At 46.9% G+C, this 24,936-nt stretch overlaps 1 protein-coding gene across 2 annotated transcripts in view; it reads left to right on the top strand.

Moving 5' to 3' along the window:
- The window catches only part of LOC147710159 (E3 ubiquitin-protein ligase TRIM11-like), a 185,771-nt gene that overhangs the window by 90,074 nt on the left and 70,761 nt on the right, over window positions 1–24,936 (top strand). Inside the window, exons 4-8 of one of the 2 annotated variants that reach the window (XR_015295850.1) lie at window positions 4,326–4,348; window positions 13,696–14,395; window positions 14,531–14,943; window positions 15,405–16,013; window positions 22,625–23,170. Coding sequence is in view for 1 of the 2 variants with exons in the window: in XM_086920853.1 (XP_086776979.1) it covers window positions 4,326–4,348; window positions 13,696–13,748 (76 nt within the window). In the remaining variant the exon portion in view is untranslated. Of the gene's footprint in view, window positions 1–4,325; window positions 4,349–13,695; window positions 14,396–14,530; window positions 14,944–15,404; window positions 16,014–22,624; window positions 23,171–24,936 lie in introns of those variants that run through there. The other variant, XM_086920853.1, reaches the window with a different exon arrangement.

The raw sequence follows: 24,936 nt of genomic DNA, 5'->3' as shown, positions 1-24,936 counted from the left end.
GATTAGCCCTCTTAAAGAATTCTTGGAATTAGATCCCTGGCAGAAGAAACCCTAGACTTAAAACTCCTCCTCTTATACTCCCTCCCTCGTACTAGACTTAGGTTAGGTACACCGGGGTAGGCGTATTTCAGAAGCACCAGTTGAGTACTTTTAGTCATCCTTTATTACTGTATGTATTTTATACATTTTATACCTTTTATGCACTTTATGGCTTAACACCCATATCATACTTTTACAGTACTATTTTATAATACTGTTCGTATTATATGCATTGTACTTCATAGTAGCAGTTCATTTTCAATGCTTGAGAAAGAAGACTGTTCAATAAATAACCTCTTTTATTGAAAACGCCCGTCTCTCTAATTTCTCAGCCGCTCTGGTGAAACGAAGCATGCACGATTGACTGAGTGAGTTAGCTATCTATTGTTTCCGCGACTCTAGATATTGCTTTTCTTAATAATAGGAAACAAAGATGTCATGTTTATGCGGTTGTCAGAAACTAATCCCTTCTTGTGAATTGAAGAAAGTTTCTAGTGACCTCGGAGCTAGCTGGCACTCCCAATTAAGTCTAATATATTCGGTAGAGACCCAGGGGATCTCACGCCTGCGTCTAAGCTGCAGGATATATTATTCCAATGCACAGAGCCTATTTGGAATATAGGAACTAAACTACACTGCAGGGCACTTTTCTAGTCCCCCCTTCTTCTTGTACCTCCTCCAACAGGGCACTCTTTTAGTACCCCTTGTTCTTGTACCTCTTCCTACAGGACACTCTTCTAGCCCCCCCTTCTGGCTTCACCTCCTCCTGCAGGGCACTCTTCTAGTCACCCCCCTGCCCCCCTTTCTGGCTTTACCTCTTCCTGCAGGGCACTCTTCTAGTAACCCTTCTTCTTGTACCTCTTCCTGCCGGGCACTCTTCTAGTAACCCTTCTTCTTGTACCTCCTCCTGCGGGGCACTCTTCCAGTATCCCTTCTTCTTGGACCTCCTCCTGCAGGGCACTGTTCTACCCCTTCGGCTCTTAACTGCTCCTTCATGGCACTCTTTTAGTAATGCTTCTGTTCGTACCTTACTCTTCTGAAGAACACTCTTCTTGTATCCCTGCTGTTAATACTTCCTCCTGCAACGCCTGTTACCTGTAATACTATTAGCTAAAAGGGATCCCATCAATGTTGTCTGGTTTTTTTTTTTTTTTTTTTTTTTTTTGAAAACCTTTATTTATCTCAGACATAGTACACAGCGTCAGCCTACAACCATTGCTGGCCGGCCGCTATGACAATATACAATCTTCCGGAGCGCCTTGCTTGTAACAGTTGGCAAAAAATTGGGCAGCTCTGCAATAAACTGACAAGGGAACACCGGAGGAGGATACAGAGGGTTTCGTTTTATAATTTTGACGAATCGTCCTAGAGTCAGACAGGGTAGCGGAGTGGGCGAACTACTTAGCAGGATAACCACAAGTGAACATCGTTATAGTAATACAGAAGTGGATCATTACGAACAGGATAGCTAAGCATAAAGATACATGTCGCCCCAGTTAGCGCCCGCCCAATCAATGTAACATGTCAGAGATTGCAACCTAGCTTAACACGATAGGACAGGATATGGGAGGGATAACTACAAGCTAGCAACAAAAGGATCCGACTGCACATGGAGAGAGGCATTCATTACATGGGGAACTGCGTAATAGGATATGCGCCCTCAATTGGTAGCAGAAGAGGGAAGGAAAAGCAGGATATGCAATCATACAGTAACTATGGATAAAAATCAGTATCCTGGTCTTACAGTCAAAAAACATATGGTAAGGACATAGGCACAAAGCGCAAGGAACTTCTCAGAAAAATAAAAAAAACCCTAAACCCCCACCTCCCGTCTGACCCAAGATATGAAGAAAAGAAAAGGAAGAGAACAAGAGAGAAAACAAGAAGAAAGGCCATAGAAAGAAAAAGAGAGAAAGCAAGCCCCAACCCCCCCACCCTGCACGTCGAAGAGGCTACGGCCCCCCCCCCCCCAAGAACGTGCCTGTCGCCCCGAGAACCCACAGAAGGGAAAGAGTTAGGGAGGAAGAACAGAGAAACCTGATCTATACCTCCCGGTAAGAGCGGAGGAGGACATATCAAAGAAATATAAAGCAATCAATACGCGCAACCACGATCAGCCATCCCCGAGCCCCAAGACCAATACCAAACCAGCACTCGAATTCCCGGTTCATGTAGTACAATGTCAGCAATAAGAGTTTCAGCAGGCCAGGGAAAAAGAAGCAGCCTCAACCCAGCCCTTTACGGTCCAATGTGTAGACAGAGTCCAGCTGCACGATAGCCATCCCGGACGGAGCAGGCAGACCAAACGGCCGCGGCAAGATGGAGCGATGACCGCCATGGAGTGTCCAACACAGAGCCCAGCATAAAAGAAGTGTAGCAAAAGGAATACCACGTAGCGTTAGGCCGCCAAAGAAAGTCAAGCCGAGCAATAGCGCCTGTTCCAGGGGAAGATGACAAGATCCATCAGTGGACAACAGTGAGGTAGCCGGACGCGGCTTTTGTAGGAGAGTCCCTCGCAGCCGCGTGAGACCTTGAACAGCCGACGTCTTCCGAGTTAGCGTACGCATTGACTCGGTGGGGGTCAAATCCTGCGCCAGCGGCGCACTCGTGGGCAACTGGATAGGCAATCCGCGGTAACAGGGCATAGGATGTGGCGCGGCGCCCAGCACTCGCGGACAAGTTTGGTCGGACCGTTGCAGACTGGGGGAAATGGCGGCCAGCCGGTCCTCCAGGTCTTTGGCAGCAGCACAGTGGGCAGCACGCAGATCACTCAGGGCTACGAGGACGTCAACAATCCGCAGGGGCGTCTCAGAAATTAAAGGTGCAGCGATTCCCTGTACGTCGGGTAAATCCTCCGTAGTCAGTGTTAGAGAATAAATGCCACCATCCCAGGGAGCGAATCGATCTTGGAGTTGCCGCTGCACACATCGCTTACAGGCGGGCGCCATGTCCAGAAGCCGGACGCCACCGTCTCTTGCAATCAGCCGAGCACTCCGCCGGCGCTCGCAGCAACATAACCAGACAGGGGGCACTAGGGCAGTCCAGTCCATTCCTGCAACTCCCACGATAGCAGGCGATGAAAACAATAAGCGGGGTCCAGCGGCACCGTGAGGCAATCTCTCGCCAGTAGCGAATGGCGGCTTTCTAAGATGGCGTTCACCACGGAGGAAGATAGAATGTATCAAGGAAGGCCGGGATGACGATACAATGTGGCATTCTCATGCTTGAAAGCAGCCTGAGGGACAACGCAGCAAGTTGGGCTGCCGCGGCCGGGAATCATAGGCAGCAGTCGTTCCTCAGCGGCCGGCGCCGCCCAGCTCGAGATGGCCGCCGCTGCCGTTTTCGGGGCCGGCCACAAGCGCAGAACAAAGACCTAGGCTCTGCCGCGAGGCATCAGGGAAGGGCGAGGGCGCCCCGTCACCGTCACTGCACGGATTCCGAAGATTGGCACACCCTCGGGACCGGATTCGTCTCCCGACTCCGAAATCACCGATGAAAGGCAGGATATCTGGGAGGATAAGGCAGGAGACGGGAGAACAGCGAGGCGGTCCGCGGAGCCGAGGAATCAGGCGGCCATCGTGGTTGCTAGCTAGGCTCCTCCTCAATGTTGTCTGGTTTTAATTGTGAATGTAAAGATATTGTTACATTCTTTTTTTTTAATTTGTAAAGATTTTAATTGATCATATAATACATGATGACTTGACTATTAGTAAAATAAAACTTGGCACACTAGGATCTACAACAAGGACTTCTGGAAGATTATTCACTGTTAATGTAATAAAAAAGTGGCAGAAAACGAAAGTGTAGCACAACTCTCATAAGGGCGAGCTGCCTCTGTCTTCTTGGCACTGATTTTACTACCTCTAAATCCAGGGGTCGCACAAGCAGTGCCAGGGGTCACAAGGGGAAATCCAGGAGTCGCAGCTGCAACCCTTGGCAAGCCCTAAATAATGCCCATGAATGTGACCCTGCTGAGAACATCATACAATGTGTCAAGTGACTCCATTCAGAATATCCGAATGTGCCGTGTTTTGTGACTCCATTCAGAATGACACTGTGCTGTGTCATTACCATTCAGAATATCAGTTTCTGCTGTGTCATTTGATGTCATTCTGAATGTCACACTCTGTGCTGGGTCATGCGATGCCACAGAATGTGCTTTGTCATGTGACCGCAGCCAACGTTTTCTAATCATAGATCAAGTGTTTCACTCCTAAAAATACTGCAATAACTTTAACATCTTCTCTGGAAACTGATTTCACTTTGATTGTTTCTCTGTTTTGCAGGATGTCAGAAGCACCCTAAGCAGGTAAGGCTGGTTTATTATCCTCCTCTCAGTGTGTAAGGAGCAGGTCTCGCTGCTGCAGTGTGTAACTGCCACTACTAAGCTCACACAAAGTGCTAGGAAACTTACAGATCCTCATAAAATCACTTTCTATCCTCAACAAAAACCCTTAAGTCCTCAGAAAATACCTTTGATTCCTCTGAAAACTTCCTTGTATCGTCAGGAAGCTCTTAAGTTTTCCTAAATCCCTGCGAGTCATCAGAAAACTCCATTGAGTCTTGAAATAATTGCTACAGAAATGAGCTGCTGTCCTCACAAAACCTATTTGTATCTATAAAATCTAACGCAAGTCCTCAGAAGAGTTCCCTGTACACACAGAAAACTAATGCACATTCTGGAAACTTCCCCTCCGGTTTACTCAATTAGTTGTGGAAAAACGAATTCAAAGTTTCCTAACTACGCTGCCAGTCTTCAAAACATCCCTTCTGTATTTCCAAACAGCATTCAAATGTAAATAAAGCCATATTCAGGTCTCATTCTTTAGTAAATTCCCTCCAATCAGAAGAGGTCTCGTCCATTTCTCTTAAACTTCACTGTAATCCTCAGGTCTGCTCCTCGTCCTAAGAAATCTCTCTCCAGTCTGCAGTGACCTCCCTCCAGTCCGTGGCATCCTCTTGAATCTTTAGAAGCCTCATTTCAAACCTCTTCCCCGCTCACTGACCACTCATTCCAGGCACCAAATCCTCAGAGACTTCCTTGTGTGTCTTCCAAAACCTCATTTCAATCATCCTTTTCTTTTATGGTCTTTATGTATCATTTTTGGTAGCAATAGAGATTCAAACAATAAACATCAGTGGTTCAGCGTCATGTCGTACTTCATTGAAAACATGGGGTGTGGTTCGGGGGCATCAGATCATTGTCAATTTTCAATTCTGAGATAAGATAAAGAGACATTTCATTACAACGATTGCACCGTGGGCAAACCATTGGAGAGGCCGTCTGTCCACACACATCTCCGTTCCTGTGGGCAATGGTGGGAGGGACAGACACCAGCCGTCACTTCCTCACCTCCAGAGACTGCCCCCCACATCTTGATTTCCTGTAGAGTGTCTCCATTCCAGAGGCATCCTTCCACAGGCCTCATGTCAATCCTTAAACCTGTAAATAAGTTTCCAAACCTTCCCCATGAGGTGCTTGTTTACTGGCTGGTCTTGCTAACTCATTATTAACAGAGCTTAATGAGACATCAAAACCTGTACAGATACACGCCTTCTGGATCACTTAACGAAACAATTAAAGATGGTGGTGGACCACATAAAATATTTGCACGTTTCAACACAGAGGTTCCAGTCAGTTTAACAAGGGACGTGCGGCCTTGGCTGTTTGTCTGTTGTGGCCCAAAAAGGTGCAAAGTATGGAAGTTCAAGCGGCCTATGACAAATAAACTGGTTCGAAGGTGCAGGGGGAGGTCATTTCAGGTCTTGGCTGCCATATGGGAGATTGAGCGGCCGCCCCTGTTAGTCCGGCGGATGCGACAGGTGGCAGCGAGGGATCCGTATCGGAGTGTCCTGATGGGCTGGTGAAAGGTCATGCGTTGGTTGAGGAACGCAGGCCCTTCATTGTGTGATGCCTTGTATGACTTGTATTGTACTGGGATCTCTTCATGACTGGGGGCCAGTGGAGTTTCTGAGGTGAGGGGTTATAAGCGTCCGTCTGGGGAGGTTGAGGATGAGCCTGGCCGCTGTGTTCTGGATCCTCTGAAGTTTCCTCATGATTTGGACTGTTATTTAGAGCTACAATAACGTATAGTGAGTTATAAATTAAACACTTGCAATGCTCTGCAAGAGTCCTTCCAGCCCTGACACATTGGGCTTATGAACAGATGAATCCAGAATAAACGAGAACAACAAAAACAATGACCTGTCCGTGGTAACTTATCTCTCCATCTTCGGGCATGTTTGCGTAATGTTTCCTTGTTGCTGTGTTACTCAACGTCCCCTTTGCGTAGTGTCCACGCTTATTCACATTCTTAAGTGTTCTGCGTACACCCATGGAATATCATGGTACGCCCGTTAGCGCTATGTATGGTTCGCAACATATATTCGCCCACGTCTCGACCAGGCGAATCCTCAGGGTCACCGCCCTCTATCTGTTGCAGCTCATTTAAGAGGTTGTCCCAAAATGCTGCTATGGGTTCTCGACGCAGTCCTAATGTTTCTTCACGCTTGATATAGATGCTTTCTGCCTTGGCCCATGCTAACAATAAGTGATGCCATGCCCGACATGTGGTGGGTCCGCCACTTTCCACCGTCTAGTTCGGAGCCTTTTAGCTACTATTATCCCCAAGTCTAGGAAACTAGACACTACTTTGGTGGCAGGCGTCCTCCTGAATTGATTCAGGAGGTATACAAAAGGTAGTGCTTGACCTGTGCATGTGTGTAATATCCTGGTTATCGTATTCCAGTACACTCCTATTCGGGGGCAGCTCCAGAACATGTGTACTAGTTCAGCTCCTGATGGGTGTTGTGTTTGTTTCTTGGGGTTGGTAGGATTACTCAGGGCGACTTCACCCGCCCGTGCTGTGATAGTTAGTGAAGTTGTCCACTGCTTATTCCGTGTCCTTATGGAGGTGGGTAGGTGAAAGTTGAGGGTGTTGATCCAGCGTTGTTCTGATGCATTGGACCGGCTACGACATGTTCGCAGGCAGTGGAGGTGGGGGTGTTGAGGGGCTCTGAGATGATGAAGTGGATGCAGTGGTGGTCGGTCCAGGTGAGCTCTTTACTGTGGGTGTACAGATAGGGTCAAGCGTGTCTCCTGCGATGTGAGTGGGGTCGGTGACTAACCATCGCTCCTATCACCGCAAAGGTTATAGGAGCGAGGAAGTCTGAGATGGGGTTGCAGAAGGGAGGGCCGAGTCCCGGAGGTCTGTAGGCGAGCGTTTCTCCGATCGTGGGTTTGCTGTTCGTTTGGAGTTAGAAGTTGAGGTGCTTCATGAAGGGGGTAGTGTTGTCTGTGGTGGTTGCGCATTTGAGAGTCTCTTTGTTTATTATGGCTGTGCCGCTGCGGTTTCTATTGGTCCGGTCTCGGTGCGTGATCTTGCATCTGTCTGGTATGGCTGTGGCAATACTGGGTGCTGATGCGGGGTTCAGCCAGGTCTCTGTTATGAAGACAGTGTCTGGGGTGGTGATGGTTTTCCAGATTTGTGGCGTCTTTTCCAAGAGAGCGTGCGTTGTTCAGCAGGCAGTTAATCTCTCTGAAGGGGTTGGCCACGGCCCTGCTGTTGAGTGTGAGTGACTTGCTGTGGCTGATTAACGTGGTGTCAGTTCTTTCTCTTCTGGTGCAGGTAAATCGGCAGTTCTGGCAGGAGAAAGGGCCATCGGTGGTCCTGGGTGAGGCCTGGGCTCAGCAGTTGTTCTGGCATCCGGAGTCCATGGCTCTAAGTTCGTCTGATGTGAGGCACAGGCAGTCCGTGGTGGGTGGAGACCTAGAGCAGAGCGAGGTCCATGCACGACATACCCACTCTGTGCGTCTGCCGCGTGGGTGCGCTGTGGTCTCCATGCCAGAGCCTGGGTTAGTGGCAGGAGGGTGCCAATGGTGCCCATAGGGGTAGATGGAAGGCACGACGGGGAGTGATGCGGGAGGCGAGGTGTATGGAGCGGCATGGCTGCAGGCAGCGGAAGGGAGTTCCCAGCAGAGCCGGGGGCAAGGGATAGGTCGGGCAGGCAGGGCGAAAGGGAAGGGGAAGAAGCCAGACTACAAGGTCAAGTGCAGCCGGCCCAGGCTACCAGGGTGAAGAGGGGCGCAGCTGGACAGTAACTACTGGGAGTCTGGTGCAGGTTGGGCTGAGGGAAGAGCGTCGGGCACGGTGTCAGGGGAGACAAGGCCACATAGCACTGTAACTGAAACTGTGGGCATAATAGGGGTGGCTCAGCCTCCTTCTGTTTCTGACGGGCATGGATGGGCTCACCCTTTGCCTAGGCTTTGCTCGGGCACTGGCCGCACAAATCCTGCGAGATGGGAGCCGCAGCAGGAATTAATCTGCTGCGGAGGTGCGTAAAAGGGCCAGGCCCACCTCCTGGAGGTTGCTGGGAACTTTAGTTCCCTGACGCTGATGGCGGCACTGGCTCTGGTTCCTGAATGGAGCAGGGAGAGTCGTGAGGCAGGAGTCCGGGGCCTGGAGAAGCGGCAGATCAGCAGTGTCCCATGCTTGGTCTGTTAAATCACTATCTACCCTCTATGACCATTGCTTGACATCAGTCTTTGTAAGTGCCTGGGTTAGATCCGTAAAGGCTGTCAAGTTCTTTGTGCACTTACCACGGTATGTCATCATGCCTAGGAAACGTCTTACACCAGTCATGAAAGTTGTTGTGAGTACAGATTTCTTGTCTTTATTGGGATTCGGAGTCACCATTTCTGCTACAAATTCTGTTTGAAGATTTGGAAAGTCACACTTGCAGAGTTTAGCCTGAGGCCGCTTGAAGGCACTGTAGGACTTTTTGGACACAATAATGACTGTCACATTGTGTGCCTACACCAAGATGTCATCACAGATGTTAATTATTCCAGTCAATCCGTAGAGAACTTTCTGGATGGTGTTCTCAAAAACATCAGTGACACTGGAGATTCCGAAGTTTAATCTTGTGCATAGTCTCAGACCCAGGTGTGTGGAGAAGGTCGTGATATATCAAAAAGTGGGGTTGAGCATCAGCAGTTGATACCCTGACTTAAGATCTGTTTTGGAGAACAAGCTAGCTCCTTTGATCTCATTTATTGGTCCATCCTTTGTAGGCGTGATATGTTGTTCTCTTTGGCATGCCTGATTTAGGAGGTGCATGTATGATTGAGATTTATCGTTGGCGGGGGCCTGTTCGATGGCGTATATTCGGTAATGCCCCCCCCCCCGTCTGCTTTGTCGATATCACGTCACCCATCTTCCCCCCCCCAACCCTTAAAAGCCCTAGAGTTAGGTGGATCTTTAATTAGGTGCTTCTCTATTGTACTTCGCTTTACTGCAATTGCATCCAGCTTTGCCATCACAGGATGAATTATTGCTAATATCCTCTCTTCTAACTGCTTTAAAGTGTCCGATGTCACCTGGGGACAGTCGAGGCCTAGCACCCCTGCTGGTAAACTAGTGCTGTCCTCACCCCCCTTATAGCTATCTGAAACTAGAGGCATAACTACAGGCCCTCCCTGCTCATAATGTTCCTATTCTTAGCCTGCTTGGTAATCTGTTGGCTTGTTTTGGGAGCGCTACGTGTTTTTTCTCTATTTTGACTGATCTTTTCCTTTGGGCACTGGCATGACCTTCGATTGCCTGGTACGGGTGGAAGGAGGAGAAGGAGATGGTGTTGAACATAGGGAATTAACCGATGTTAATAGTTCAGAGGTACCCTGCTGCTGGATGTATTAAGTTTCCCATAAAAAACGTATAAGGCTATTGGATCAAGTTTAGGATAAATATCACTATTCAATTGTGTTAGCGAGAGGGGGTAAAGACAGTGATTCATAATTTTGTGCTGCTTTTTTTGGATATTTTTTTACCTGTTTGCGGAGAAGGTGTCTTCTGTGGAGATGAAATGAAATTAAATGTTTTATTAGGTAAACTGTTTTAACTGTGGTCATTTTTTGTGTATACCTTTTCGGAGACATTTCCGAAATTTTAACTGCTATGATAAAAAACTTTGTGTGTTGATCAATAAAAACATTGTAAGCGCTACATTTTAGTCTGAATATATTGACAAGAGAAGTGGATCAAATAAGAGTCTGGGGAGTAAGAATGAAGAGTGGTGTGAGGATTAATATAGTTTGCTTCCAGGGATTTTCCCTTAGGCTTTAATTGTTAGGAGGTGCATGGCCACACGCAGCCACTCGTCTCCTGGCTGTTGGAGCTTCCGGGTGACAACAGTTGTGAAAACCCAAGGAGTGGCCCATAATCTCGCTCGATGATGTCCGCCTCTTCCAGCCTTCATAGCTCCTCTTCCACTTTTGCCTGAAGATGAGTTGCTTAAACAAAAAACATATTCAGGCCTAAATGCTTAAACATTGCTCTATAAAATTGACCCATGTAAGAATTATCTAGCTCGCCAGCCAAGGGTCGGGAATTCTTAAACTGGAAAGCATAAAACTAGGCTTGAAAATCCGGCAGAGCCAGCCCCCCTTGCTTCAGTCTCACCCAGATCTTGTTTCCTGAGATCCCGGCTCCCCTGGATGCCCAAAGCTTCCGACCCTCCCCTGCGAATTCTGCAAAATCTTTTTGGGGAAAGGAAGTGGTTTAGTGTTAAACAAGACGATCACCTTCGGAAGAGCCAGCATCTTAATGATGTTCACTCTCCATAGTTACAGAGCGCCAGATGTTTCCTCCATCTTGTAAGAACGGCATCTATATCATGGTGTTGTTTGAACATGAAAGATCTTTGAAAAACAAGAGACAAGAGGCGTTTGGCAAAACAGGAACCGTTAGTTCGTTTAAACGTAGCGGCCGGAAGAACAGTTACAGGCACAGGGTCAAATTTCAGTCAATCTGTAGCAGTCTTATAGAAAGTTCATTATTGGCAGGAAAATTATTCTGGCGATCCTTGTATGGCGAGGAATATAAGTTGCTGCCTCTGGGGTCATATATTATTTTTAATGAATAATCCAGGTGGGCCTCGACCTTATGTGGACGCAATGTTTCCAGAGGGTAACGTGTCCAGATGTCTGGCTTGGGGAGTGCGTGATCACTGTGTGTGCTGTGTTCTGATTTGCTCTATGGTCCTAACTCATGTGGCATCTGACTTTATGGTGTTTTTGGGGTGCGCGTACCTCCTCCGGTCATGCGTGCTCTATTGGGGCCAATCTCCCTTGACCATTGAAGTGTCGCTGCGCCTGTCTGTGGGAAAATTCTTCGACCACCAAACCCGCCAACTAGTGGTTCAGTCAGCCATCCTCTCGCGGCCGGACTACGCTAGCTCCCTTTTGTTAGGGGCAAACGTAGCAGAGAAATCTGGACTCCAGTGAGTCCAGAACGCCACCGCCAGAGCTCTGACCGGCCTCCCTCGTCATAAGTCAGTGACCACTGTTCTCACGAAACTCCACTGGCTTCCCGTGGATAAAAGGATCCATTTTAAAACCCTATGCCTAGCATTTAAAATCTCTCCCCCCCCCCCCAATGTTATGTCCACTCCTTTCATTCTACGTTCCCCGACGCACGTTGCGTTCTGAGGGACAGTAGTGCCCGCATTAAACTAGCCAAGATGGGCGGCCGGTCATTCAGATACCTTGCGGCAAAGCTCTGGAATGAATCCCCAGTTCAAATACGGGGAATGGAAGATCTGCTACCTTTCAGGAAAGCCATAAAGACTCATCTTTTCTGTTAATCAGCAATTATCGCTATTATGTCACTTCAACATCTCCTCCCGCTCAGTTTCTTGCAGCTAGCGCCGGGACGCCCCTTGGCTGGGGCAGCCGTGCGCTATATAAGTCCATATAGCATAACATTGATCTAAGGTTTACTGTCAATGTATATGTCTGCCAGCTACGTGCCACCCCACCTGTGACCTGTCAATCAATAAACTCAGAACTAGCTCTCAGTCCTTGCCTGACTACGTATTTGCGTGTCAGGTTGATGTGGAGTTCACAACTGGCAAATTCTTTAATAAGGACGCAATTTTGTTGGCGCAAACTAATGTGTTGTTTCTCATGTGTAAATGTAAATGTAGGTATACTTATATAGCGCGACCTGTCACCACAAAGGGCATCCTGGCGCTTGCCTAGGGAACCCGTCCTGGTATTCCCCTGTGAGAGCCCCGGCAGGGTATCCACAAGGTGAAAGCCAGGCATCCCGCCGCGAGGGGCCGTTGTGGAGATTAAGCAAGCTATTGCCCAGAGTCGCAGAGCGTGAACCCGTGAGTCGAGAAGGCACCGGAGCGAGAATTATCGAGACCGTGGAATTTTTAGCCCAAGACCCGCCGAGGCGGGGAATTGAACCCTGGTCCAGGGCCGATCTCAGCTTCCGGGTCTGCCGCCTCTAACCCCTGAGCCACACTTCTCCACAAGTGTGTCATATCAGCATTGATTTCTCTCCATATTACCAATGGCATACCTTAGTTAGGTTTACAGCCAATGTTTCCTCCAAACTCCGAGTTACCTTTATCCTTATATACCTAATATGGTTTCTGGTTTGAAGCCCTACCTTCTCTTTAGCCCATGTCATAATCTCTGTCTTCCCCTTGTTGATTAGATACCCTGACAGACCCCCAAAATCTCTGGCATGCATCTCAAGCTGTGGAACAGAGACCTCTGGGTTCAATGTATACAGAACTATGTCATCAGCAAACAGTGCCATTCTGGTTGGTAACCCTGCAGCTTCATCAGGGAAAAGGGCTAAATATGTATCATTTGCATCGATAATTCAATGGGTTAATTCATACAGCGGTCTGTCAGGCACAAACCCCTTTTGATTGAAATAGATCAACTTTTGAAGGACATCTGACAACCTCGTAGCCAAGATTCCTGTGATCATTTTGTAATCACAGTTCAACAACGATATAGGTCTATAGGAATCTGCCAACCTAGCTTCTTTACCTGGCAAAAGGATCATGACCACCGTTGCCTCAAACTAGGAGGGTGGATTTTAACAGCTCGCCACAGAGATCTCGTTAAAACAAGACACCCAGCAAGGGACCAAAGAGTTTATCAATTGCTATAGTGTTCAGATGGGATCCCGTCTGGCTCTGCTGCTTTCCTCCCTTTACTGAGCCTTCTAACCTGTTCCCTTATCTCTCCCTCTGTGATCCTTCCCCTAAGGCCTTAAATCCGCTGTTCCGTAAGATCTAGGAAATCTTTGTTTTGCAACTAATCTTTCATTACTAAGGGGTCTGGATTCAAATCTGCCTTAAATATCCCACTAAGGCTACCCAACATCTTGGTTGTAGATGATGGTGCCACGGTTTACACTGACAGGGGTTGGGTGTGGCAGTGTTGTGGGCACTGGCAGGAATGCACATGGACCTCAGCTAAGAAGGTATTTATTAAGTATATACACAAGACTCCACCAGTAACCTGTATCAGCCCCCCTCTCACTGAGCTAACCGTCGCTCCTAGAAGACCCACACCGAGGCACTCCATAGCATCCCATGAAGCACGCTGGTCTCACTGAGTTAACTGTCTTAGAACACCCACATCTTGTCACAAGATATTTAAGATACTTTTGGATATTGTTCGAGCTTTGACTGTTGTGTATGAACAGTAACTCACACTGAGCTCTAGTTCGGAGGCGCTGCTTCTAATACAGAAAATAATTTCAAATATGGCTTTTATGTTATGTTCATCCTCTGTTCCTGTAGCTGTCATTGCTCTTTAATAAAAAGATGATGTGTCTGTTATTATAGGTGTAATAATGTGAAGATTCAGAGCCCAGAGATGGTGGTGAAGAGTTATAAAGGTAAATATCATTGTGATGAGTAGCTCTGTATGTTACTGTTCATGAAAAGTGTGGTATGGTATGGAATGTTATGTTCGTATGGTATGGGATAGTGTGTATGTAATGGTATTGTATGGTTTGGAACGTTCTGATTGGATGGGAGGGTGTGGTGTGCTATGGGTTGGGATCGTGGTATAATATGATATGATGGGATGGGATGGTGTGGTTTGGAATGGGATAGGATGGAATTAAATGGTCATGTGCATTCAATGGGATGGCATGGATTGGTGTGGTGTGCTTTGGAATGGTATGGCATGTTATGGTGGTATGGTATGGGGTAGGAAGGGATTAGATGTGATTGGATGGTGTATGGAATTTTATGGAATGATATGTTATGGAATGATATGTTATGGAGGTATGGTATGGAACGTTACCAAGGGATGGGATGGTGTGATGTGCTATGGGGCGGGATCATAGAATAATAAGGGATGGCATAGAATTGCACCTCAGAATTCGAAATTTACTGCATAACACATTCTGTGTTCCAGAGTTCTAGCTCCAACAGTGACCAAAAACATGCACCTACACTGTCCTAGCACATGCACCTCCACTGACCCAGCGCATGCACCTCCACTGACCTAGCTCATGCACCTACACTGTCCTAGTTCGTGCACTTACCCTGAGCTACCCCATGCACCTGCACTGACCTAGCGCATACTTCTACTCTGATCTAACGTATGCACCTATAGTGACGTAGTGTATGAACCTACACTGACCTAGCGCATGCACCTCCACTGACCCAGCGCATGCACCTACACTGAGCTAACTCATGCTTCTACAATGACCTAGCACATACACCTACACTGAGCTCGGGCATGCACCTACACTGACCTAGCGCAAGCACCTACACTGACCTAACGTATGCACCTACACTGTCCTAGCACATGCGCTTACACTGTCCTAGCGCATGCACCTACACTGTCCTAGTGCATGCACCTACACTGACCTAACGCATGCACCTACACTGACCTAACGCATGCACCTACACTGACCTAACGCATGCACCTACACTGTCCTAGCACATGCACTTACACTGACCTAACACATGCACCTACACTGTCCTAGTGCATGCACCTACACTGTCCTAGTGCATGCACCTACACTGTCCTAGTGCATGCACCTACACTGTCCTAGTGCATGCACCTACACTGTCCTAGTGCATGCACCTACACTGTCCTAGTGCATGCACCTACACTGTCCTAGTGCATGCACCTACACTGTCCTAGTGCATGCACCTACACTGTCCTAGGACATGCACCTACACTGACCTAACGCATGCACCTACACTGTCCTAGTGCATGCACCTACACTTACCTAGGGCATGCACCTACACTGACCTAGCACAGGCATCTACACTGACCTAGCACATGCACCTACACTGACCTAACACAGGCATCTACACTGACCTAGCACATGCACCTACACTGACCTAGCACATGCACCTACACTGACCTAGCACATGCACCTACACTGTCCTAGTGCATGCACCTACACTGACCTAACACATGCACCTACACTTACCTAGTGCATGCACCTACACTGACCTAACGCATGCACCTACACTTACCTAGGGCATGCACCTACACTGACCTAGCACAGGCATCTACACTGACCTAGCACATGCACCTACACTGACCTAACACAGGCACCTACACTGACCTAGCACATGCACCTACACTGACCTAGCACATGCACCTACACTGTCCTAGTGCATGCACCTACACTGACCTAACGCATGCACCTACACTGACCTAGCACACATACCTACACTAATAATGCATTCACCTACAATGCAGTCAAGTCAAGTCAAAAGATCTTTATTCGGATTGTAAAACATCCATAAAAGTACATGTCAAACACAGCAGAAGTAATAACACAGTCATAGAGAATAAAATATACACAAATAACAGCCCGCAGAGTTACAAATTCATAGCAATAGACGGCTTTATTGTGTGGAAAAAGGCAATCGCTAGTGCGAAATGTACAATGTGCAAAAAGTGCATAGTGCAAATGTCTCAGTCAATGAGCAGAGAAGCACGGGACCGGACAACTACTTTGAGAAAGCAGCTCACTTCAAAAGTAGCTTCATCCGTCTTTAACATTAACAAATCTTTAAAAGCGAATTTAAAATCCATCAAAGCATTTTTCCTACAGTACGGTATTAGAAAGTGCTTGGTGTGCATTCTATAAAAACCACAAAAGAAAGTAACTTTGTTTCCTGCCAAGGTTACAGGGGCTTAAACCCACAATGGTGGCTGGGCCCAATAGGAGAGAGGGTAGGCAGGGCCACACTAACATGAATCAAAAGAATTGCCTATGCCTCCAATTTTATGAATTTGAACACTGAATGATTGTGGATAAACAATACATTTATTAGTTTACCCAGACAAAAACTTTTTGTCATTGAATCAATACTTTAGTTAAACAATTTTCATTATACAAAAACAGACAATGAATTACCATCAACTTCATTTCTAGCCATACGTGTTTCAGAAAACGATTTGTGCATATATACAGTGCAAGGGTTTAAATAAAAAACATTGCATTTAGTCATACGTGTACAGTTTGTGCATGAACACAATAAATCAGAAGTAAAGTGAAAAAAACCAAATGAACAATTCACAATCAAAAATCACAGATGTGAAAAGGAGAGGGAGGAACTATTTTTTCAAAAGATATACTCCCTACTCATGAACTGAATTCATTTTTCTAGTTATCTAATAATCAGAAAGCCCATTTTGTACATAACTGACATAAACCACTAATGTCAAGTCAAATGCCGACGCGTTTCGAATCCTGTTGCGTTATTTGCAGGATTCTCATCAGGGCGGTGATTCTAGTCCATGGGAACTGTTTACAAAAAAATGGAAAATGTTTGTTTAGCAAACTTCGTACTCTCGCCATTTCTATTTTTTGAGCTATACCCGCATGAACATGCGGCATACCTTTTAATTAGTTGCCCCAAGTGGCTTCTGTGTGGAAATATCGTCTATAGCAGGCGGGTCTGGGCTGCAACAGAGCAAGACTGGTATCAATAATTTATAGTGCCTGGATTGATACTGACAGGTAGCGAAGCGAAAAGGTTTAAAGATTTACCTTTAGTCTTCGAAACCTTGAGGCTGATGTGCCGGTGGTGGAAATTAATTTTCAATATTGGCGTGATATTTTCTTCTGGGGGAAAAAAATCGGAAGAAGGGGGTTGGAATCAATCCAGATAGAAAAGACATGCACGGAGGCAAACACGTCTCGCAGGGGAGACTTACTTTTAGATGATTCAACACGGGCGGGGTTTCCTCACCGGTATTGGAAAAGCACGCTGTCCGTTCTGTGAAGCAAGGGAAAAAGGGAAGCTAAGCCAATGTTTACTTCGTGGCGCTTTCAATGAAAGCTGCAAGATACAACGCCAGTGACTGTGAACAGGGGTCATGTTCTTACCATAAATTACCGCGGAGGGCTCCGCTGATACATCCTACTTGCAACTGGCACACTTTGAGTTTAGTTGTCCGAGGCAGTGCCGGTACTGACAACAATAAAGACATGTGATCCGCTATCAACCAATCGGAGTTATCACGGATGCTGGTGCCTTATGGGAATTGAAGTCCAGGACGGGGTTTACGCCCGATTAATCTCACTAAGAGTGTTGAGACCCTTATTCACACTATCGAATCTTAGTATAAGATATGCCTCCTTGCGAAGTAACATAGTTTCAACATCTGGGTAGCGTTTGGGATCTAACCACACAAGCGGTGTCCATTTGAGATCATTTTCAGTGTGGTGATTATTTAGAAAGTGTTCCACCATTGGTGCAGTCATAACTTTTTTCTTAATGCGAGAACGATGTTGTGTTATTCTGGCATTGATGGCTTGATTTGTTTTACCAATATAGACTCTGTCGCATGGACAGACCACTGCATAGACGATATTTCGGGTCTTGCAATTTGTAAACGCATCGTGTTTCCACTTGATGCCACGGTTAGTGAAGGTGTCTCCCTCAATTGTTGTAGAACATGATACACAGTTACCACATTTGTGGTGCCCACTGACAGGTTTCAAGTTCCACTGAGCTATAAGGTCACTCTTGGGCGGTGGGATATGACTATCCGCTTTAATGAGGTGTTGTCCGATGCTCGTGTTTTTTCGCATTGCAAAGATGGGTTTGGGCAGAGGGTGCTCTATTGTTTCCAATAGATGCCAATTATTTCTTATGATGTTTTTGAATTGGTTTGTGTGTTGACCAAAGGTTGTCACACAAACCAATTTATCTAATTCCTTTTTCTCTTTTACCTGCAGAAGTGTATCTCTCGGGGTAAATTTGGCCCTATTTTTGGCATGTTTCAACAATTTTTTGGGGTATCCTCTGTCAGCCATCTCACTGCAGAATCTTGTTGCGTGTGAGTCAAAGTCTTGTAGACTTGTGCAATTGCATCTAATTCTGAGCAGTTGCCCATAAGGTAAGTTATCCTTTAGGCTTTGTGGATGTGAGCTGGTGTAGTGAAGGATTGTATTCCTATCTGTTTTCTTCTTATGCAAAGAGGCCGTTAGCCTAGAACCGCTGGTGCCTACTGAGACGTCAAGGAAAGTCATTTCTTTAGAACTGGAGTTCATCGTGAATTTAATGTCAAGGTGTCTTGAATTAAGCCATGCATAGAATTGATCAAGTTCCGTCTGGCTCCCCTGCCACAGGAGCCAGTCGTCATCTATGTATCTCAACCATTGAATCATATGGTGTGAGTAGGGGTTGTCCTTGTAGATGAATCTTTCTTCATATTGAGACATATAGAGCACCGCCAACTCCGGCGCATAAGGACAGCCCATGGCTGTCCCCTTGATTTGTATAAAAAAATCACTCTCGAATCTGAAATAATTGCTCCGAAGAGTTATTTCAGCCAATGCCACAATGAATGCGGAGGGTACCCGGTGGGGTCTTTCTCATTGTTCTAAATACAATTCAATGACCTCAAGAGCCTCGTCCTGAGGTATTTGCGTGTATAACGAAGCGACATCCAATGTCACCATCAGCTCCGTTAATTCATTGAATGTGTGTCCCTCAATCCGATTGATGAAGTCAGTCGTGTCCCTCAGATGCGATTTGACTTGTTCTATGCATGGTTTTAGAAAGAAATCAATATATTTGGATATCAATCAATCAATCAATCAATCAGTGACACTTATAAAGCGCGCTACATACCCGTGGGGTCTCAAGGCGCTGGGGGGGGGGGGAGCCGCTACTGCTCGAACAGCCAGGTCTTCAGCTTCTTCCTGAAGGAGAGGTGGTCTTGGGTCAGGCGCAGGTCGGTCGGGAGGGAGTTCCAGGTCTTGGCGGCCAGGTGGGAGAAGGACCTTCCTCCTGTAGTCGCTCTTCGGATGCGGGGGACGGCGGCGAGGGCGTGGTTGGCTGATCGGAGGTGGCGTTTGGGAGCGTAGAAGTTGACTCGGCTGTTGAGGTAGCTCGGGCCTTGGTCGTGTAGGGCTTTGTGTGCGTGGGTGAGGAGGCGGAAGGTGATTCTTTTGTTGACGGGGAGCCAGTGAAGGTCTCGCAGATGTCCGGAGATGTGGCTGGTTCGTGGGATGTCGAGGATGAGTCTGGCTGAGGCGTTCTGGATCCGCTGGAGTCTCTTCTGGAGCTTGGCGGTGGTCCCGGCGTAGAGGGCGTTGCCGTAGTCCAGTCGGCTGGTGACGAGGGCCTGGGTGACGGTCTTCCTGGTCTCGGTGGGGATCCACCAGAAGATCTTCCGTAGCATGCGTAGGATGTTGAAGCATGCCGAGGAGACGTTGTTGACTTGCCTGGTCATGGAGAGGGAGGAGTCCAGGATGAAGCCCAGGTTGCGTGCATGGTCTGTCGGTTTGGGTGCGGTGCCCAGGGCGGGAGGCCACCAGGAGTCGTCCCAGGCGGAGGGAGAGGAGCCCAGGATGAGGACCTCCGTCTTGTCCGAGTTCAGTTTCAGGCGGCTGGTCGTCATCCACTCGGCTACCTCTTTCATCCCTTCGTGCAGGTTGGCTCTGGCGGCGGCGGGGTCGTTGGTCAGGGAGAGGATCAGCTGGGTGTCGTCGGCGTAGGAGATTATGCTGAGGTTGTGTTTGCGTACGATGGCCGCGAGGGGGCTCATGTAGACGTTGAAGAGGGTGGGGCTCAGAGATGATCCTTGGGGGACGCCGCAGATGACTTCGGTGGCCTCTGACTTGTACGGTGGTAGGCGGACTCTCTGTGTTCTCCCGTCGAGGAAGGAGGTGATCCACTCCAGCGCCTTGTCCTGGATTCCGACGTTGCTGAGGCGCCGTACTAGGGTGCGGTGGCAGACCGTGTCGAATGCCGCGGAGAGGTCTAGGAGGATGAGGGCCGCTGTTTCTCCATTGTCCATCAGGGCTCGGATGTCGTCGGTGGCGGCGATGAGGGCGGTCTCGGTGCTGTGGTTGGCTCGGAAGCCGGACTGTGAGGGGTCGAGGGATCCGTTCGTCTCGAGGAAAGCGGCCATCTGCTTGTTGACGGTCTTCTCGATGACTTTGGCTGGAAACGGGAGGAGCGAGATGGGGCGGTAATTCTTGAGGTCGGTGGGGTCCGCTGTTGGTTTCTTGAGTAGGGCGCTGAGTTCGGCGTGTTTCCAGCTCTCGGGGAAGATGGTGGTGTCGAGGGATGTGTTGATGATGTCTCACAGGTGGGGTGCGATGACAGCGTCGGCTTTGTTGAAGACGTGGTGAGGGCAGGGGTCGGTCGGTGATCCGGAGTGGATGGAGTTCATCGTGCGGATGGTGTCTTCGGTGCTGATCGGGGTCCAGGCGCGGAGGGTGGTGGTGGGGGGTGGTTGTTCGGTCATGGTGTGCGTTGGTTGGTTGTTGAAGCTGTTGTGTATGTCCGCGATCTTGTTGTGGAGGTATGAAGCCAGGGAGTTGCAGAGGTCTTGCGATGGGGTGATGTCGTTGTTTCCTGCGCTGGGGTTGGAAAGCTCTTTGACGATGTTGAAGAGTTCCTTGCAGTTGTGTGCGTTGTTGTCCAACCGGTCCTTGAATGCTGTTTTCTTGGCGGCTTCGATATCGGTTCCAGCACCGAATCGCACCCGGACACAATGGGTCTCCCCGGGGGTATCCTGTCATTCTTATGAATCTTGGGTAAGAAATAGAGAATTGGCGTTCTTGGTGACTTTTTGTTTAAGAATTCATGCTCTTTTGGTCCTAAATAGCCTTCATCTAAGGCTCTCTGTGTGATTTTGGCTATTTTGTCCTGAATAGCAAGGACCGGATCTTCTTTGGACGGTATGTACCAATCCCTATTGTTCACATGCAGTTGTCCTTCAGTAAGATACATGGGGCGGGGCCATAAGACCACCGCGCCACCCTTGTCCGCCTGCTTTATGATAATTGATGTGTCAGATTTTAAATCAGCAATTGCCTTTTGAATACCTTTGCCGATGTTATTTTTGACAAAACTGCTTTTCTTCTCAAGTTTAGTGAGGGAGGACAGGACCGCTTGTTCAAAAGCAATGATTTGTTTCGGGATATTTATTGTTGGAGTAAACCTTGATTTGACCCTCAATCCAGTGATTTCCTGTGTTGACGTCTTTTCGGCCCCAGCAAAATAGGCTTTCAGCCTGACTTTGCGACAGAAGTCAAGTGCCTCTAGTTTTAGTTTAGTAAAATCTGTTCTTTTAGTTGGGACAAATTTGAGACCCAGGTCAAGAAGCATTTCCTCATCCCTATTTAGAACTTTGTCAGAGAGATTTACAATGGTGGACGAATCTAGTTGTTGTAGTTTTTGTTGCGAGTGCGCATTTGCCATGGTTGCTTGAAGCGCGGTCGTGTTTGGCCGCCCCTGGCTAAAAAAGGAGTTGATCCCCTTCCTGCACCTCGTGGTTTGGAATTTGACTGTCTGGAGTCAACGGAAGAGTCGGACGAAGTGGTGTCCGAGAATGTTATGAATTTATTTCTGGATCTACCTTGAAATGTATTTAAGGCCCCTCTCGACTCACCTGAGGTGTAAAAGTCTTCTCTAAGGAAGGGATATACCTTACATCAGCCTCAAGGTTTCGAAGACTAAAGGTAAATCTTTAAACCTTTTCGCTTCGCTACCTGTCAGTATCAATCCAGGCACTATAAATTATTGATACCAGTCTTGCTCTGTTGCAGCCCAGACCCGCCTGCTATAGACGATATTTCCACACAGAAGCCACTTGGGGCAACTAATTAAAAGGTATGCCGCATGTTCATGCGGGTATAGCTCAAAAAATAGAAATGGCGAGAGTACGAAGTTTGCTAAACAAACATTTTCCATTTTTTTGTAAACAGTTCCCATGGACTAGAATCACCGCCCTGATGAGAATCCTGCAAATAACGCAACAGGATTCGAAACGCGTCGGCGTTTGACTTGACATTAGTGGTTTATGTCAGTTATGTACAAAATGGGCTTTCTGATTATTAGATAACTAGAAAAATGAATTCAGTTCATGAGTAGGGAGTATATCTTTTGAAAAAATATTTCCTCCCTCTCCTTTTCACATCTGTGATTTTTGATTGTGAATTGTTCATTTGGTTTTTTTCACTTTACTTCTGATTTATTGTGTCCATGCACAAACTGTACACGTATGACTAAATGCAATGTTTTTTATTTAAACCCTTGCACTGTATATATGCACAAATCGTTTTCTGAAACACGTATGGCTAGAAATGAAGTTGATGGTAATTCATTGTCTGTTTTTGTATAATGAAAATTGTTTAACTAAAGTATTGATTCAATGACAAAAAGTTTTTGTCTGGGTAAAGTAATAAATGTATTGTTTATCCACAATCATTCAGTGTTCAAATTCATAAAATTGGAGGCATAGGCAATTCTTTTGATTCATGTTAAGGTTACAGGGGCAGCTTAGATTTTCCACATGTTTATTGAAGCCTAACGGGAAGCAAAGTAGATTTATGATGCTTCCATCCCTGAACCGAAATAACAAGCTCCTGTTCCACCTGCCTACCTTTATGCGGAGGTAGCCCTGAGGCAAGGCATGAGGTTTGTCGCATGTCTCCATAAGGGAGATGTACCTTAATGTGGACGGCTTTGCCAGATCGCACCTATCCCTCTCTTTACAATAAAAATCATACAAAGCCCTTTTAATTCAATTCTTATGCGTGCAATCAATCAATCAATTAAGGGGAGGTAAAAAGATGTCCCTGCCCCACGCTCAATAAGCTTTTTTCCACAGCCTTAAACCATGGTATAAAGTTAGCCCTCTCACATTTTAGGCAGTCCAGAATGATGTCACGGGACAAGGAGGCAGCGGAATTACTCCAAATGTTTATCCAAAAAAGGGCGGGTCTGGATCTTATAAAATACTCTATATAATTGAGATTTAATTCCCTGTGACACACGTAAGTTGGTGCTGTAATAACCCCCCACCCCCCAAAACCTTTCCGACAGAATCTATTTTCTTCAATCTGTAATTGGGTACAATTCGAGTAGCCCCACACCTCAGCACCATAGGTTCCTACGGGTAAGCATTGTGTTCTGTAAATTTGTAACAATGATGTGATCACATCTGCCTGCATAGGTTGGCGGAGGGAGGTTAAAGAGTTTATAGCTTTACTCAATTTATTCCTTCCCTGAGCAACATGAGGCTTCCAAGATCCAGTGCTAGAGAACAACAAACCAAGGTAGGGGAAAGTGCAAGTGCTTTTTAAAATATTGTCCCCTGACAGAATCTGGGTTATTTTATAGCTTCTAGGGCCACATGACATTATAAATGATTTCTTAAAGTTAGTACATAGGCCCAAATCTGCCATATATGTGACAAAGCCAGAAATTAAAATACGCAAAGCATTGGGTGTGCGGCCCATAAGGACCGCATCATCATCGTAAAGGAGTGCGGGACGGGTTTGCCATTTACTTGCGGAACATCGTTAGTTAGATTACTCAAAGAATCACTCAATTCATTTATATACAAAATAAAAAGCAGGGGGGCCAATACACAACCCTGTCTGACCCCCCTGCCAATTAAAATATCATTAGAAACTTCGCCGTCATTGTTAATGCGAACGCGAGCTTTCAAATTGCTATGAAGATGTGCCAAAAAGTAAACTAAGGATTCATCTAAACCATAATTCAACAGGACTGACCATAAACGGGAGCGATTTACAAAATCAAAAGCGGAACTTAAATCCATAAACCCAAAATATAAAGGGGATTTTTTGGCAATTGTATATTTAGCCATAAGCAGGTTTAGATTTAAGCATTGCTCCACCGTACCCACTTTACTTCTGAAACCTAGCTGGCACGGGTGTAAGATGGTATTTTCCTCCGCCCAGGTTCTGATTCTGTTAAAAAGGACCCTGCCTAGAACCTTTAGCGTGTTGTCAATTAAAGATATGGGGCGGTAACAACCAGGGACAAGTCTGTCACCTTTTTTGAATATTGGCACAATAGTGCTGCTAGACCATGTTTCCGGGACAGAAGTATAAGATAAATTGTTCAAAACATTACATAGCAGGGGTGCCCAAAAGTCAGGTTCAGATTTGATTTGGTCGATGGATAAACCATCGCGTCCAGGGGCTTTATTCCCAGCACTTTCGGCGATGGCATCCTCCACCTCCAACAGCGTGATAATCAAGGGCCTAACTAATGATGCAATTTCTGTGGGGTTGCCAGAAGCATCATAGATCTTAGAGAAATGGTCAACCCACACATCCCCTGTTATGTTACAATTAATAGGGGAAATATTAGAGCCCAATGATCTCAGGTTTTTAACCGCCCTCCAAAACCCGGCTCCATCTTTTAAGGCTGCTGTGCGAACAAGAGAGTCCCAATGGTCTTTTATTAACTCTTCAGATCTGATTTTTGAGGTGTATTTGTATCTAGATCTCAGAGTCCTTACCAGGGACAAATCGCGCGGTTCTGACTTTTTTCAAGGTCATCAGGGAAAGACTCTGCAGAACAGAGATGGCTCTATAAGGGGACCTCCTGAAAGTCTGCGGCCCTGTGCCAGTGACCGCTTTGCCCTTGCCTTAGAACAATCCTGGACATCTCTGGCTGGGAGTCGAAATCTCTCACTCATCAGCACCTCGAACGGGACATGATCATGCCCATTAATGTATTCACAGACAGAAATTGTTGCACAGTTGTTTTTAAATTCTCTCCACCTGGAAGGCCTTGGTAGCCAGAAAAAAATGTATACCA

This window comes from Lissotriton vulgaris, chromosome 5 (genome assembly GCF_964263255.1).
Source record: "Lissotriton vulgaris chromosome 5, aLisVul1.2, whole genome shotgun sequence".
Classification (NCBI taxonomy): domain Eukaryota; kingdom Metazoa; phylum Chordata; class Amphibia; order Caudata; family Salamandridae; genus Lissotriton; species Lissotriton vulgaris.
Note: the sequence above shows the minus strand (reverse complement) of the source record. Positions and strands in the feature narration are given on the sequence as shown.